Here is an 18362-nt window from a genome sequence, read left to right on the forward strand (position 1 = left end):
ACGCTGGAGGGACTATGTCTCCCGGCTGGCCTGGGAACGCCTCGGTGTCCCCCCGGAAGAGCTGGAGGAAGTGTCTGGGGAGAGGGAAGTCTGGGCATCCCTGCTTAGAATGCTGCCCCCGCGACCCGGCCCCGGATAAGCGGAAGAAGATGGTATGGTATGGCATGGTCCAGTTGCAAACATTCACAACCAACAAAACTGAAATAAAATATTGGCTCACAATTTGGAAAGAACAGACCAGCTATCACATTATTTTGAGCAATGTGTTATACTGGTTTATAAATGGTGTATAATACCTTAACATATACTTAAGTAACCATTAATAGTGTCATTAAAAAGCCACTATAGACCCTTTACAAAGGGTCTATAGTGGGGATCTGTAAACAATGTTTTTCCTTATTGATGTTTAGCCACAACCAAATAGTAGAGTTTTTAGAACCCTGTTTCCAAAAAAGTATGGACGCTGTGTAAAATGTAAAGAAAAACAGAATGCAATGATGTGCAAATTATTTAAACCATACATTCAATAGAAAATTGTACAAAGACAACATATCATGTGTTAAAACTGAGAAATGTTATTGTTTCTTGAAAAATATATGCCCTCTTTGAATTTGACAACAGCAACACATTTAAAAAAAGCTTGGAAAGGTTAATTAAAAGGCTGGAAAAGTTGTGTAATGAAAAAGCAGTTCTCACAACTAATTAGGTCAATTGGCAACAGGTCAGTAACATGATTGGGTATATAAAGAGCATCCCAGAGAGTCTTTCAGAAGTAAAGATGGGGAGGGGTACACCACAGGCAGGCAAATAGTGCAGCAATTTAAGAATAATGTTTCTCAATGTAATATTGTAAAGAGTTTGGGGATCTCATCATCTAGAGTACATAATATCATTAACAGATTCAGAGAAACCAGTGAAATCTCTGTATGCAACGGACAAGGCTGAAAACCAAAATTGGATGGCCGTGATCTTCGGGCCCCTCAGACGGCACTGCATTAAAAACTGACATGATTATGTATTGTCTGTGAACACAGCACATTGCTGTGAAAATAAAAAGTGAAAGCTTTACAGTGCAAAGAATAAAAAATGTATAAACAAAATGCTGTCGCCTCCTCTGGGCCCGACCTCATTAAGATGGACTGAGGTCTGACAAATAAAAAAAAGGGAATCATGAACACAAGGTTTTCTGAACTAAAGAAGAGAGGGACCATGCGGCTTGTAATCAGCACACAGTTCAAAAGCCAGTATCCATTATGGTATGGGGGTGCTTTGGTGCACATGGCATGGGTGAATTGCACATCTGTGATGGCACGATTAGTGCTGAACAATATATACAGATTTTGGAGCAACATCCAGATGATGCCCTTTTCAGGGAAGGCCTTGTTTATTACAGCAAGACAATGCCAAACCACTTTTTGCATGTATTACAACAGCAAGGTTCCGTAGCAAAAGAGTCTGGGTGATATACTGGCCTGCCTGCAGTCCAGACCTGTCACCCATTGAATACATTTGGCACATTATGAAACGAAAAATACGACAAAGGAGACCCCGAACTGTTGAGCAGCTGCAATCCTATATCATGCAAGAATGCAAAAACATTTCACTTTCAAAACTACAGCAATTGTACTCCTCAGTTCCCCTCAGTCTCCTCAGTTCCCAAACGTTTGTTAAAAGAATCGGTGATGTAACACAGTGTTAAACATGCCCCTGTCCCAACTTCAAATTTAAAACAGGCATGACAACATTTCTCAGTTTCAACATTTTATATGTTTTCTTTGTAATTTTCAATTAAATACAAGGATAAATTATTTGCACATCATTGCATTCTGTTTTTATTTGGATTTTACGCAGCATCTCAACTTTTTGGAAACAGGGTTGTAGTATATGATTCCTATATTCATCAAAATGTATAAGATAGGCGACTTAAAATGGGATTTGTTTTGGTATATTGTATTTAGTGAGTTCAAGAATGTTTTATGTAAGAACTGCCATGTGTATGGAGGGGTGGATAAAATTTGCTCTACTTTCATCTTAGTGAGTAAGAGAGATGCACTCTTTGATAGACAGTCCATCAATAAGTTAGAAAGGTTGCAACACATTGTTACCCATAACAAACACATTTCTGAGAAAATATTTGAGATGTCCAGGAATCTCTTTGACTAACTTCATAAGATACAACATAAGATTAGTATAAAAGCCGTTTCCAAGTATCTTCATAAAAGTCCAATAAAACTGTTCTTTATCTTTCATCCAGTTAACCTTTACCTCACCCACATATGTACTTAAAGAATCCCAGTTGCTCTGAGTACACAAACGGTGTTTCCCATTTAAAATCCTATCTTCCCTAATCTTTACCCTAACACCCTTATTTTAATCAAACCCTAACTTGTGGGTCCAGAAAAAGTGATTCTCGTTCAAACCCCTATCTTACCTTAGCCCTAACCTTTACCCCAACAAAATGTTTTTGATCCATAACTTAACCACTGTAATGGGGAGATACGGACACAGGGTGTGTTCAGGTCCCAGAAGGGCGTTTTATTTACTGAACCAGAAGGGTGAGGGGGGAGGTGAGGGAGAAATCAAACTCAAAAGACAAACCCTTTTAATAGGGAGTCAGCATTCTCTTTGGGGCAGCCTCCCATTTGTTGTTTGGTAGGAATGGGTACCGGCGGTCGTAATTTTGGCAGCTGCGGCACCCCCACCTAGCCATCTTTCTTCATCGTAAAGCCTTGCCTGGTGCCAGATTTTTCTCTTTGCTTTTGCCCTCCGCCCCAAGCTGCTCCCTCTGAGCTCTTAAACAATTCCCCAGATGATGATCCTATATGAGGCAGGTGTGGGGCTGGCCATGCTGGCTACACCCGGAAGGTACCAGCATTCTTTTGGGGGCTGTTACAGAAGTTCTTAGTTTTTTACAAATACTAGATTTAATTATTGAGTTCATGAAATAATACTGAGTCTGCATGTTTAGATAATAAAAGGAATGTTGGCTGTGCTGTAACTGTAGGAAAGGAAGACTGAGGTGTTGAGGTAAACGTAAACCTTTTGTCAGGATGGGGGTAGACACAGATCAAAGAGTTTTAGGACAGGATAGAGGAAGACACAAGACAAGGGGTAGGAGGGATAAGGAACATATGTTGTTTTTGTAGTATGACCATGCAGATTCTTACCCCCACCCATTCTTGTATAAGTATTGAATTTCCTTCCAAATGCTTTAGAGATTATTCACTGTTACCTTGTGACTTGTGTACTCTCTCCTTGCAAGTAACAAACTGCTATCACAGGGCATTGGGGCAACATTTATCCATAGGTTGTGGGTGTGTTCAAAATACAGATCAAATACATTTGAGATTCCCATGAGGATAATAAAATGTCCATTCACAATGTGAAAGAAAATGATACTGGCCTCACAAGCAATAATCACAGACAAAGAGAGCTGGTGCATACTTGTTCCTTCTCTCTTCCACTGCTGGTGGATGGACACACATACAACCACAAAAAATATAAAGAGAGAAAGAGAATGGCGGAATAAATGGAAATCCTGACCTCAGATTCCAGAGCCCTCAGTCTGCGATCATGATCCCTTGTCTCAGCCATATGTTTCAGCACATTGTCCACCCTGTCACAGAGCACACACAGATGCTATTTAATGAAAATGCATTACATATATTTTGATAAAAGTGTATAATAAGGCGCAAAGAGGTGTGGCATATTGCCAATATACCATGGCTAAGAGCTGTTTGCAGACATGACTTATTGCAGACTGCCTGGACACTTGGCAGCATAGGCGGAAATCCCGGGGCAGGACAGGGGGGACACATCCTGGGAAAACTATGATTTGTCCACCTCAATATTTCACTGTAAACATAACTATGTATTTTCAGTAATATTATTAACATGCACTGAAAGCACTTTAAAAACATAATAACATGTTTTAAAGATTGCAACCCCCGCCCTTTGCCTCGCAAAGGGGATCCACTGCCCCTCCAGCCTTCAGAAGTGGCACATCATGCAGGTGTGGGAATCACACAGTGCATGTGTGGGAATCTGACAGGCTGTTATTGGTGGCTTACTTTCAGGAAGTTGTTCAAACAAAGGATATGTTAGACATTTATTTACTTTAACCACTCAATACAACTAGACACATTTATAACCATCATCAGTCATAATTTTCAGTGCATTGGTCACACTTCGTTAGCTGACATTTGCTACCTAGCTGCAGTAACATCAACCAGTGTTTGCAGCTGTTTGTATTCGAGTCAATGAGAGAAGCTTGCAAAACAATGTATGTAGTGTTCTTTATGTGGCAAGTGTTTGTGTCTACTGTCGGAAAGGCACTCAGTGCACGTAGCATGTGTGAGGTTAATCCAGTCAGGGTTAAGTTTGTTTTATGTTGGTAGGGTTCACACACACAATAGCTGAAGCAAACCAATGGCGCAAACTGAAACAGCATTACAACACAAATTTTGGTGTCCTTCTCGGGAATAGCTCTTGAGAAAATTGAATGTAACTGTCCACTCCAAAGTTGATATAAGATCCTGGAGCTGTATATTGGTCATATACCACATTCCATTTTAATAATACAAAATATACACATACATATACACAATGCCTCAAAAAGTATTCAAACCCCTGACTAATCCTCTCAGATCCCTGAAAGGTACACTGTGTTAGAAATCAGCCGTTTCGTATAGTGGTTGACATAATGATCGCATACCCGGGTCATCAAGGGAGAGAGTAATTCAGTTATTTATTGCAGCATTTGATAGTCGATTGTTCATAATGTTTGTGGCTCGATACTTGTTCTTACAAACACGAGCTCACTCAATCTAATCTTAAAGAAACTTACAGTTGTCCTCCTCTTTATGGACCTAAAAAAATGCGTCCAGACAATGTCCGGGTTTCAGCTTTTGCTTTCTATAGTCGCCATTCATTGTGTGCGTTTTGGGGGTTTTTGCATTGCTTTGACCTTTCTCTTTAGGTCACACGACACCATTGGTCAGTCATGTAGGCCTATGCAAACATTGGTCAAACTGCATCTCAATCATTACCCTCACCAAGGCAACAGCCAAGAGACAAAGCAGCAGCTTGCTTGGTAACAGTGGCACATGGCTCCAGAACAGCGTAAAAATGCCCAAACGCAAATGTAAATTCACAGACGATTTACAGAGAAATGTCCTGTGTTTTCTTCTTGGTCGGGTTCTGTGTGAAGCAGAATGCATGACCTGGAAAGTCAAATAAAGGTGCTAGCGACCTACATACCCACATAAGCTCCGCAAAACACAAAATTGCAGCTAAAGAAGAGAGTTTGTCAGATAAATTAACTGACTAATTGAGAAGTCCAGATAAAACAGAAGATGCTGTTACTGCTGTGGATGGAGTTTTTGCATTCCACACCACAAAGCATCACAATAGATACAGATCAATGGACTGCACGTCTGCCTTGTTAAAAAAGGCTTTCCCTGATTCCGAGACTGCAAGAAAATCTTCAAGCACTCGTACTAAGACTGAAGCAATTGTTAACGCTGTGAAAGCACCGTATTCTGTCGACATAGCTCTGAAAGCACTAGAAGACATACCTTACTGTGGTGTTTCTACTGATGGGAGCAATCTCAGTGCTGTGAATATATTCCCTCTGCTTATTCAATATTTTGATTGGAAAAATGGTGGCGTGCAAAGTAAATGAGTCGAAGTTAAAAACACTCCAAATGAGACAGCTGATACGATCGCGCAATTCATCAAAGAAACACTGGAAAATAATGGGATTTTTTCAAAATGTATTGCATTTACAGGTGACAACTGCAATACAATGTTCGGGGGAATCCGGCTTGATGAGGAAGAATTTTTTCGCAAATGTATAGAAGTATTTGCAGAACAAGTTGTTAATCAGTGTGAGTTGCCCAGCACACGTCTTGAACAGCTGTGCTCATTACGGGGCAGACACACTAGATGTCGATATTGAGAACATCATCTTCAAAATATGTCAATACTTTCACTGTGTGCACAGAGAATCTGAAGGATTACAGTGAATTTGATGATGTTGAATACAGAAGTCTCCTTTCTCACAGCAAGACACGATGGCTGTCATTATTCCCAGGTATTGAGAGGCTGCTACAGATTTTTCCAGATTTGAAAGCATTATTTTTGTCACAGGAAAAAACACTCTCCTTGATCAAGAAGTTTTTTGAAGATGAGTTCAGTGAAACACTCACTCGTGTGTGTTTCATTCACACATTCAGGAGATGGAAAGGGAGAGCAATTCAATTGTGGAAGTGAAGAACCTTTTGAACAAAGTCCACCCCATGCTTCTTGAACGCAAGACCAATAACTTAAATTTAAGGGACTACTGGCACAAAAGCACAAGGATGGACTTGGTAATAAAAGTACAGGGTCTGTAGAGTTCATGCTTGGAATATCTGGAGAAATGGATGGCACCCATGGAGGAGTTATCCTCTTTTATGTGGATGCATCTGATTGAGACACCTGACTGGAATGACATAGAAGCCTGTATCAAACACCTGGGAGAAAAGGGGGTGCCAATTGATGATGCAAAGTGCTTTGATCAGGTCACCAACCTGAAGAAATTCACAGAAAGGTGTAACAGTGAGGGAGAGTTCAGTAATCTGCAAGCACACAAGAAGTGGAACAAATATTTTGAAAGGTCCAAAAGCATCGATTTTCATTCAGAGCTACTAAAGATTGCACAGTTTTTCTTTGCTATTCCTTCTCACAATGCAAATGTAGAGAGAGTTTTTTCAGGGGTGCAAAGCAAGTGGATAAAGGAAAGGAATCACTTATCTGTTGAGTCACTGAAGGGGCTTCTGTGTACACAATACAACTTTAAAAACATGTCTTACAAAGACGTTCATGCCTACTTGATAATGGTAATCAAGGACTGTTGTAATCAAGGACTGTTGGTAATCAAGGACTGTTGGGAAAGATTCGATCTTCGGGAAATTATACCAGAAAGCATCAGGAGGACTGACATTATTTTTGACTGAAATTGTGATTTTTTTTATTTTATTTTAACCTATGGCCATGAAAAGAAACAGTGTCATGTAAAAGGTGTTAAAAGCAAAATTTTTTTTTTAAAATGTGTTTGTTATTATTCTATTGTTGAGGGCCAACAGTTGAAGGGAAAGGATGTATTACATTATGTATTAAAGTTCAATAACATAGTTGAATGGTTGTGAACGCATTTGTATTTACCACCCACTGCGGGTATCTGTCTGTCCTCTTTTTTGAAAACTAAAATATGGTCACCCTAGTCTACAGAAAAACTGATTTTCTTCTGTTTATCTAAATATAAACAAGCATACTCATAGACAACTGAAAAATTTGTTTATTTTATTTTAAAACATTGACACTCAAAATCAATTATTATTAGTGGCATTGGGTTTATGCTGGGAAATATTTGTGACAAGAAAAATGTTGCTTGCGTTAGTATTCAACCCCAAAACATTCATATTTAGTATAGCCACCTTTCGCTGCAATAAGAGCTTTAACTATTTTACAGTAGAGTGGGTACAGAAAATCACCACCTCCTTTCAAAGTTTTTACCTTTTGTTGCTTTACAGCCTGACATGATAACACATAAAATCTGACATTTCTGGCTATGCGATAAAAGAAAATGAAAACTCTGAAAATGTATTCAAATGAAAACAGTAAAATTCAACTCACATCTGAATTAATACTTGGTGGTACCACCTTTTCTTTGAATTACAGCCATGAGTCTCTTTGAATACGTCTCTGCTAACTTCTTTGAAGAATTGTTCAAGATCAGTCAAAGTGCATGGTGACTGCTTATGGACTGCACTCTGCTTTGGACAGATTCCCGATGGGATTAAGGTCTGGTATCTGACTAGGTCACTCAAGCACATTCAACTTCTTGGCCTTCAATCACTGAACGTTTGCTTTGGTGGTGTGCTTTGGATTACTGTCAAGTTGAAATGTGAACCATCTTCCCCTTTTCAACTTACTGACAGAGGACTGCAGGTTTTCCTCAAACTTCTCAGCACTCAAACAAGAGGATGCTGCCACCATAGTGTTTTCCTATATGCATGGTCTTCTTTTGGTGAAAATATGTATTTTGGTCCCCACTGAAGACAGCATCTTTTTTAACTTTGCTTCAGAATCTACAATGTGCTTTTTGGCAACAAAGAACATTCTGCAACCCTTCTCTACAGGCCAGAATTGTGGAGCACTTGTGATATTGTGGTCACATGCATGCATTGACCAGTCTTTGCCATAAAGGCCTGAAGATCCTTCAAAGTTGCCATGGGCTTCTTGGCAGTCTCCTGCTTGCCTGATCTATGCTAGGTCTGACTGGTGCAATACACCTTCCACTTCTTAATAACTGTCATAAATATGGTCCAAGGGATAGACAAAGCCTTTGAAATCTTTTTATATCCATCCCCTGACTTGGCCATTCCACAACTTTATCTCTATCTCATAGATCTATTGAAAGTACCTTTCTACCCATAATGTATTGTTTGCTTTGAATTGCACTACTATGCAGTGGAGTCCTGTATAAATAACTGCTTTTATTCTGAACTAAGTCACTCCAATTTATCAGAGATGGAAGCTGACTAGCTTGATTCTGGCGATTGCCACGATCCACAGGACTGCGACCCGCAGTATAGGCAAGCCATAGTCATGAGTTCATTTGAAAGCTAAAAATAATAGATTTTTTCAGAATACTGCCTGCCAAATTCAGTGCATTTTACCATCTCAGCCAGCTACACGGTATCTCAGCCAGCTTCATGTTTAATAGAAATAATGGGTTGGGCGACCTGTTCCTCCCTCTCCCAGCCACAACAATGCATAGTGAACTCACCGTCTCCTGCAACTTCCAAATCCTTATATTCACTTCAAACATTCTCTGTAAATTATGTGCTGGATGCCCTAACTGAGATTAATGTTGGTGTGGGACATGAAATTGAGAAAGTAAAATGTGGCCTTTAATTGGACTTTAATTGTTTATGGCTCACGTCTGTAAAAGTCATTAGCAGATTATGGGGCTCTCTGTTAATCTGTAAAAAATTATTTGGTTGTACCTGCTCTTTGTTCTGTAAGTATGGAGTCCATCTGTCGTGAAAAATTATTTTACAATGGTAATTTGCTGCCCTGGGGAAGGGGGGATGACCCCTTGGGTTGACTCCTATTTAGCAATGGTCCAGACATCATTCAACAAGCAATCTGTTGGATCGAGACTCATCATTGTTTCCTGCAATTGCTGGATCACTAAAGATAAAATTTGAGTATTCACAGTTTTCTCCATCAAAAGTGGTCATTTCCGCAACATTACGAAATACACAGATTTTCTTAGACCTGCTTTTTCTGCAGCTTGGTTCCATCTTTATTGCAGAATCACTGACACATGTTTTTAATTTAATAATTATCTGAGGTATAATACCAAAATCCTGGAAGGCGGCCTATGTACTCCCCAATATAAGACCAAAAGTGCTTTACAGGACAAAATAACAAAGTATACAAAATATATGAAATTTACATGTAAAAATTACATAGATACACATAAGACACAGACAAAATAGCAGCACAGACATTTAATGCCAACTCAGCTAAAGATAAAAAGCCAGAGTAAACAGGTGCGTCTTTAGCAATGACTTAAAAGTGTGTATAGTCTGGGCATTTCGAATATGCAGTGGTAGGCTATTCCAGAGGATGGGACCACCCACCGCGAAAGCTCTCTCTAGTTTTTAGCCCAGCTTTTGGGACAACTAGAAGTAACTAGTTAGCTGACCTCAGTGCTCAGGCTGGAGAATGACGATGTAAAAGTTCAGACAGATATAAAGGGGCCAATCTATTTAAAACATTAAAGAAAAGCATTAAAATCTTAAAATCAATCGTGAAATGAACAGGAAGCCAATGGAGGGAGGCCAAAATTGGTGTTATGTGCTCCCGTTTTCTTATACCGGTTAAAAGTCGAGCGGCGAAATTTTGTACTAACTGGAGCAGATTTATGATTTTCTGATCTACCCCTTGGTACAAGAAATTGCAGTAATCCAGCTAAAGACGTAATAAATACATTGATAACTTTCTCAAAATCCCTCGGAGGAAGATAGACCTTAACCTTTGCCAAAAGTCTTAGCTGAAAGAAGCTAGATTTCACTACTAGACTAATTTTCTCATCAAGTTTGAAGGAGCTATCAAAGATAAAACCAATATACTTAACAAACAATCTACTATAAGAGGCTAGAGGGCCTAGGGTACCAAGAGGATCACCCAGGAAGTTAGTTCGTCCACACAAGAAACTCTGTCTTACTTTCATTTAAAGTAAGAAAGTTTGTCCCAAACCAGATTTTGAAGTCCTTTAAGCAGTCTAGGATAGGCTATACAGAGTCTTTAGATGTTGTTTTTATCGGCATGTAAATTTGTACATCATCAGCAAAGCAATGAAAGGAGATATTATGTTTCTTAAAAATTTACCCTAAGGGCAACATACAGTGGGGAGAACAAGTATTTGATACACTGCCGATTATGCAGGTTTCCTACTTACAAAGTATGTAGAGGTTTGTAATTTTTATCATAGGTACACCTCAACTGTGAGAGATTTTTGATATAATTAATTTGCATTTTATTGCATGACATAAGTATTTGATCACCTACCAACCAGTAAGAATTCCGGCTCTCACAGACCTGGTAGATTTTCTTTAAGAAGCCCTCCTGTTCTCCACTCATTACCTGTATTAACGGCACCTGTTTGAACTCATTACCTGTATAAAAGACACCTGTCCACAAACTCAATCAAACAGACTCCAACCTCTTCACAATGGCCAAGACCAGAGAGCTGTGTAAGGAAATCAGGGATAAAATTGTTGACCTGCACAAGGCTGGGATGGGCTACAGGACAATAGGCAAGCAGCTTGGTGAGAAAGCAACAACTGTTGGCGCAATTATTAGAAAATGGAATGGCTCCATGCAAGATCTCACCTCGTGGGGCATCAGTGATCATGAGGAAGGTGAGGGAACAGCCCAGAACTACACGGCAGGACCTGGTCAATGACCTGAAGAGAGCTGGGACCACAGTCTCAAAGAAAACCATTAGTAACACACTAGCCGTCATGGATTAAAATCCTGCAGCGCACGCAGGGTCCCCCTGTTCAAGCCAGCGCATGTCCAGGCTCGTCTGAAGTTTGCCAATGACCATCTGGATGATCCAGAGGAGGAATGGGAGAAGGTCATGTGGTCTGATGAGACAAAAATAGAGCTTTTTGGTCTAAATTCCACTCGCCGTGTTTGGAGGAAGAAGAAGGATGAGTACAACCCCTAGAACACCATCCCAACCGTGAAGCAAGGAGTTGGAAACAATTCTTTGGGGATGCTTTTCTGCAAAGGGGACAGGACAACTGCACCGTATTGAGAGAAGAATGGATGCGGCCATGTATCGCGAGAGCATTGAAGATGGCTCGTGGCTGGGTCTTCCAGCATGTCAACGACCCGAAACACACAGCCAGGGCAACTAAGGTGTGGCTCCGTAAGAAGCATCTCAAGGTCCTGGAGTGGCCTAGCCAGTCTCCAGACCTGAACCCAATAGAAAATCTTTCGAGGGAGCAGAAAGTCTGTATTGCCCAGCGACAGCCCCGAAACCTGAAGGATCTGGAGAAGGTCTGTATGGAAGAGTGGGCCAAAATCCCTGCTGCAGTGTGTGCAAATCTGGTCAAGAACTACAGGAAACATATGATCTCTGTAATTGCAAACAAAGGTTTCTGTACCAAATATTAAGTTCTGCTTTTCTGATGTATCAAATACTTATGTCATGCAATAAAATGCAAATTAATTACTTAAAAAACATTCAATGTGATTTTCTGGATTTTTATTTTAGATTCCGTCACTCACAGTTGAAGAGTACCTATAATAAAAATTACAGACTTCTACATGCTTTGTAAGTGAGAAAACCTGCAAAATCGGCAGTGTATCAAATGTATCAAAATGGAGCCTTGGGGGCCACCATAAGAAAGAGGTGCCATGGTCAATGAAAATTAGGCTAGGTGGACTGAAAAACTCCTATCAGTCAGGTATGACTTGAACCATTTCAGGACAGTTCCTTTGATGTCAATGGACTGTTCAAGGTGTTTCAAGAGAATCCTATGATCCACCGTGTCAAAGGCTGCAGACAGGTCCAGAAGCACATTTACATTTTTTAACATATCAAAGGGGATCCCAAATGGGTTGATTCTTTGCCCAATTATTATTTTAATTAAAAATAATTATTTATTGAAATTAATATTCCTATACTTCCTATTCAAACTACTTTCATGTATAACTATGTTTCCAAAGAAAGTTGGGACACTGAGTAAAATATAAAGAAAAACAATGCAATGATGTACAAATCATTTAAACCCTATATTCAGTTGAAAATAATACAAAGAAAACACATAAAATGTTGGAATGAGACATGTTTCTGGAAAAATATATGCCCACTTTGAATTTAATGGCAGCAACACGTTTCAAAAAATTTGGAACAGATGCAACAAAAGACTGGAAAAGTTGTATAATGCCAAAAAACTAAACCTGGTGGAATATAACACAACTAATTATATCAATTGGCAAAGGTTCAGTAACATGACAGGGTATTAAGAGATTTACACTGAACAAAATTATAAACGCAACACTTTTGTTGTTACCCCCATTTATCATGAGCTGAACTCAAAGATCTAAGACTTTCTCTATGTACCCAAAAAGCCTATTTCTCTCAGATATTGTTAAAAAAAAATCTAAATCTGTGTTAGTGAGCACGTCTTCTTTGCAGAGATAATCTATCCACCTTACAGGTGTGGCATATCAAGATGCTGATTAGACAGCATGATTATTGCACAGGTCTGGCTTAGTCTGGCCACAATAAAAGGCCAGTCTAAAATGTGCAGTTTCACTGTATTAGGGGAGTCCGGGGGGGTCCTAAAACCAATCAGTATCTGGTGTGACCACCATCTGCTTCACGCAGTGCAACACATCTCCTTCGCATAGAGTTGATCAGGTTGTTGATTGTGGCCTGTGGAATGTTGGTCCACTCCTCTTCAATGGCTGTGCGAAGTTGCTGGATATTAGCAGGACCTGGAACATGCTGTCGTATACGCCGATCCAGAGCATCTCAAACATGCTCAATGGGTGACAGGTCCGGTGAGTTTGCTGGCCATGCAAGAACTGGGATGATTTCAGCTTCCAGGAGTTGTGTACAGATCCTTGCAACATGGGACGCAGAGTAAGAGGCGGAGCGGCCGGGACAGGAGAGTGCGCTGTTGCAGCCGTGACTGGAGAGAGCGCCGGAGCAGTCCTAACTTTTTAGAAAGGTGTTGCTGGCATCAAATTCAAAATGGGCAAAAAATCACATTTCTGAGTTTCAACATTTAATATGGTGTCTTTGTACTAGTGATAAATGATTTGCACATCATTGCATTCTGTTTTTATTTGCATTTCAAGCAGCGTCACAACGTTTTTGGAAACAGAGTTGTACATTTGCAGGTTTGCTCCCTAATATTTCTTTTAGTCTCTTCTGCCTGTTGATGGCTACTAGATATTTTATGGGATTTAACTGCATCCAGCCTAATTCGTTGTTATGCTATGTTCCTATTAATTTGACTTGATAAACTCAACTGAGCTGTATATATTACAGCCTTACAGTGATTTTCTTTTCCATCCTCGCCTTGATGCCACATCGTTTATCTCCCTATCTCGACTAACTTCAGCTGTAATTTGCTGTACTGCTTGCACTGATCCAGCATCTTCATCTTCAGTAAACGTCTTTACACCAGAAATCTTCATCTATCCTGTAAACTCTCAAAGAAATACTATTTAGAACGTAAATTAAATCTAATGTGGACTGGATGCAGTTTAAGGGTTATTACGTTTCATTGAAATATTTTGACATGCCTGGGTATAAAAGAAAACCAGGATCCACTTGTTTACTGATTACTGATCTCCGCAATGTCAGGACTGGTGTGGTCCTGCATGACAGGTTACCAAATTTTATTGACAGTAAACTGCAAAATCTTCCATGGACTCCACACATTTTTTAAAATATTTTTCTTTTTTTCTATACTACCCTATTTGTAAAAAAAACCTCTCATGCCCATAACAAATAGCCCAATTGTCAGGGAACCCTAGATTCTGTCCATTTTTTTTTTCATGAACAAAATGAATGCAATCGGAAGTCAGGGGAGAGCTTTTGAATTCAGGAAAACCCTGCTTAAGATATATATTCAAGCTGGCATTAAATGTCTTATTTATGTAAATTTACTCATTATATCTGGAAAATACTATCATTTGTTATAGGAAAATGCTGAAAGAGAAATGGATTGAAACTAGAGGGTTGGTGTAAATGCACACTTACTTGACTGACATCCGTTTGAGCCTCTCAGAGTCACTCCCTCTCTGGATCTTACTCTGGTCAATCAAGAAGCTCTCCTTCTGAATGGCCTCCCACGTCATTAGCTTGTTAGCAGCTTTCCCGTCTACCTCCAATACTAAAAGAGGGAAAAAACATGTTAGGCAAGCTAATGTGCTTGGTAGAGATTTGAAAGTTTATTTAATCTTTATTTTACCAATTTGCATTTGCTATAACGACGTGGCATGACAGTGCTAGACAACACTGAGTTACACATATACACCGATCAGCCATAACATTATGACCACTGACAGGTGAAGTGAATAACACTGATACACCCATCAGCCATAACATTATGACCACTGACAGGTGAAGTGAATAACACTGATACACCGATCAGCCATAACATTATGACCACTGACAGGTGAAGTGAATAACACTGATACACCGATCAGCCATAACATTATGACCACTGACAGGTGAAGTGAATAACACTGATACACCCATCAGCCATAACATTATGACCACTGACAGGTGAAGTGAATAACACTGATACACCCATCAGCCATAACATTATGACCACTGACAGGTGAAGTGAATAACACTGATAATCTTGTTATCATGGAACCTCTCTGTGGGTGGGATATATTAGACAACAAGTGAACATTCTGTCCTCAAAGTTGATGTGTTAGAAGCAGGAAAAATGGGCAAGTATAAGGATAGAGGGATTTTGACAAGGGCCAAATTGTGATGACTAGACGACTGGGTCAAAGCATCTCCAAAACTGCAGCAGTTGTGGTGTGTTCACGGTCTGCAGTGGTCAGTACCTATCAAAAGTAGTCCTAGGAAGGCAAAGTGGTGAACTGGCAACAGGGTCATGAGCCAAGGCTCATTGATGCACGTGGAGAGTAAAGGCTGGCCTGTGTGGTCCGATCCAACAGACGAGTTAGTGTAGCTCAAATTGCTGAAAAAGATAATGCTGGTACTGATAGAAAGGTGTCAGAACACACAGTACATCGCAGTTTGTGGCATATAGGGCTGCGTTGGTCTGCGGCTATGTCCACTGCAGAAAGCACCTACAATGGGCACGTGAGCATCAGAACTGGAGGACGAAGCAATGGAAGCAATGGTGGTCTGGTCTGATGAATCACATTTCCTTTTACATCATGTGGATGGCTGGGTGCATGTGTGTTGTTTACCTGGAAAACACATGGCACCACGATGCACTATAGGAAGACGGCAAGCTGGCGGAGGCAGTGTGATGCTTTGGGCAATGTTCTGTTCAAAGTGTTGACTTGGCCTCCAAATTCCCCAGATCTCAATCCCATCGAGCATCTGTGAGATGTGCTGGACAAACAGGTATGATCCATAGAGGCCCCACCTCACAACTTACAGGACTTAAAGAATCTGCTGCTAATGTCTTGGTGCCAGATACCACAGCACACCATCAAGTGGAGTTGTAGAAAATTTATTAATTATTATATTCTTATTTTTTTTAATTTTCTGTTAGAAGGTCTCTGTACTCTTTATGCTTGAAACATTGCATATACTCAACAACTTGTCTTTCCCTGTCAGCAACTCATGATGTCTCTATCTGTGTTCAGGGGCAGTAATGAATGGAATGTCAGCTGAGTAATGCTCCTAGTCCCCATATATGTGTGGTAGACTTGGGCCTTGGGCCTAGCAGAAACAACTAGAAGGAGTCTCCGTTTTGGGGGTACGTCTTAATAGCAGCAGTGGGGCTCCTGCTCCTTGTATTATAGAGGTGAACAGGACTCTATTCCTTATTGGGAGAGCTGAGTTAGCAAAACCACCAATAGTAACATGCCACTGCTTTCGTGTGTGAGCTTTCACCAGGTTGGATGGGCAACCGACATTCTATGATTACCTATGTCTCCTGGATCTACGTATGTATGCAACCTTGCATTTTCTACGCTACATCATGGCAACAACACTTTTTTGTGTGTACACTTTTGCAAGTGCTGATGTTGTCACCTGTACTGTCGGAAGAGAATATAAGCTTGAACCTGAAATGCTATAATCAGAACAACTGTCATGACACCACTGTGTTGGTCTCTGTACTTGTACTCTTTTTGTCATGATGCTTGTTCCCATATATACAGCTAATGACCATATATACGGCTATACATATTTTGTTCTTTCATGGCAAAACAATGTAATTTTTTCTTCATACGTGAATGATACAATAACTGTCAATAAAGGCAGCGATAACTGACTTTTTAATCAAGTGAAAAGATGAGAGAATCGTGGAATCTACCAGAAATAATTAATAAATGTTGTTGCTTTCAATAGATTCGAACTTAGGTCTTCCACATGAGAGGCACTGTCTTTAACCACTACGCCACAGCATTATATGTTTCAGCAGTCACTAGACTCCATGGAGGATTGTGTTAAACTGACTAACTTTTCTTGTTAAGTTTACCTCCACCATGGAGTCTATGAACTGTGTGGCTTTTGCCAATGGTTGTTTTAACAGCTTATTAGCCAATAATAAGCTTACTAGTATCTACTAATTTCCTAGGAATAATCATAAGAATTGAGTAAATGCTAGCGAGACTGAAGATGAACTTCCATGCCAGAAACAGTCGCAATATAACTGTATACAGTTTCAGTTAAGGCTTACTATGACATAACTACTGTTTGTTGTAGCCAGTGTTTGTCTATCCTAACCCAAAACGCAGGCACAGATGCGAACTTCGAAAATCCACCAGAAACAGTTGCAATATAATCGTAAACTGTTTTATTTCAGGCTTACTATAATGTAGGTACTGGAGGTTTTAGCCATTGAAGTTTTCCTCTATACGGAAAAATTCATAATGCGTACTTCGCTTTGCCTGCGAGGAGATACGAACTTATAGTTCGCAGGTCCGCTTCTCTAACCGCTTACGCTTACGCGGTCCGGCAAAAATTAAGAGACCACTCCTAATTTTTCTTAAATCAGCATCCGTTTATGAAGAAGTACAACATACTACAGGAAATGATGTGAAAGTGAGTATCGTTGCAAGATTTAATAAATAAAACAATTAAATCACGAATGTGGAGGTATCTCACAGCTGCCAACACTCACTGTGAGGTTACACTGTTGAGGTTATTCAAGGTTTAGTTCATAGTTACAACCATACCTACCAACAGTCTATTAAGATGTGAAGAAAATGTTAGACAAGTTCTCAAGAACCTGTATGGTACAACAATGATTAGAAATGGTAATCAAAGTTACAAGTTCTGAGTTCGAGGTACGGCGAGACTCTCAAAGTTGAGAGTGGCGTTTACCAAAGGCTATGAAAAAGGGTACACAGATGAATATTTTACAATAACAGAATGCATTCCATGGGTACCTCCTGTATATAGAATAAAATATTACGATGGTGTTGTGATCGTTGGGACCTTTTATGAACAGGAATTAATGAAAACAATTGTGGCTAAGGGTAAAACTTTTAAGTGGAAGCAGTTCTGGATGAGAAAGTACAAAAAGGGAAAATTAGTTTTGTGAAATGGCTTGGTTGTCCTGAGAAATTCAACAGTTGGATAGCATCAGGAGCATCAGAAGTCCTTAACCTAGAAATTGGATAAAACTAGGATTTGCAGGATCACATAATTTACATCGACTGCGATCAGCATGGGTGATGGCGGTTTCTACATTACGCTGCCTAGTAACACATCGAGACATGTCTATCCAAACAATTCAAATTCGAGCTATACCACAAAATTTGCCAAAGGTATAGATTTGAAAGGTGATTGGGAAGTATATTTTATATAATTCCAAAACCCACATACGTGGAAGACTTTTACATGGGGTGAAATGCATTTGAACTACATGACTCGAAACACGACAAAACTTGGAAATATGAACTCAACACCGGTTATTATAATGACAAAGGAAAACTAGTGGCAGCGATCAACATTTATATAAAACCAAATGGCGTATGGGTGGGGTATGTTTCTAAAAGGCAAGCCCCATTTTAGTTTGACATTTTGTGCAGTTGGAACAGATATTAGGCTT

At 39.8% G+C, this 18362-nt stretch overlaps 1 protein-coding gene across 1 annotated transcript in view; it reads right to left on the reverse strand.

Moving 5' to 3' along the window:
• The window catches only part of LOC105030609 (transient receptor potential cation channel subfamily M member 4), a 194322-nt gene that overhangs the window by 25425 nt on the left and 150535 nt on the right, over positions 1 to 18362 (reverse strand). The window contains exons 24-25 of the mRNA XM_010904569.4: positions 14348 to 14480; positions 3544 to 3616 (exon numbers count right to left, since the gene is read on the reverse strand). Of these exons, the coding sequence (XP_010902871.1) occupies positions 3544 to 3616; positions 14348 to 14480 (206 nt within the window). The remainder of the gene's footprint in view (positions 1 to 3543; positions 3617 to 14347; positions 14481 to 18362) is intronic.

This window comes from Esox lucius, chromosome 5, assembly GCF_011004845.1.
Source record: "Esox lucius isolate fEsoLuc1 chromosome 5, fEsoLuc1.pri, whole genome shotgun sequence".
Taxonomy (NCBI): domain Eukaryota; kingdom Metazoa; phylum Chordata; class Actinopteri; order Esociformes; family Esocidae; genus Esox; species Esox lucius.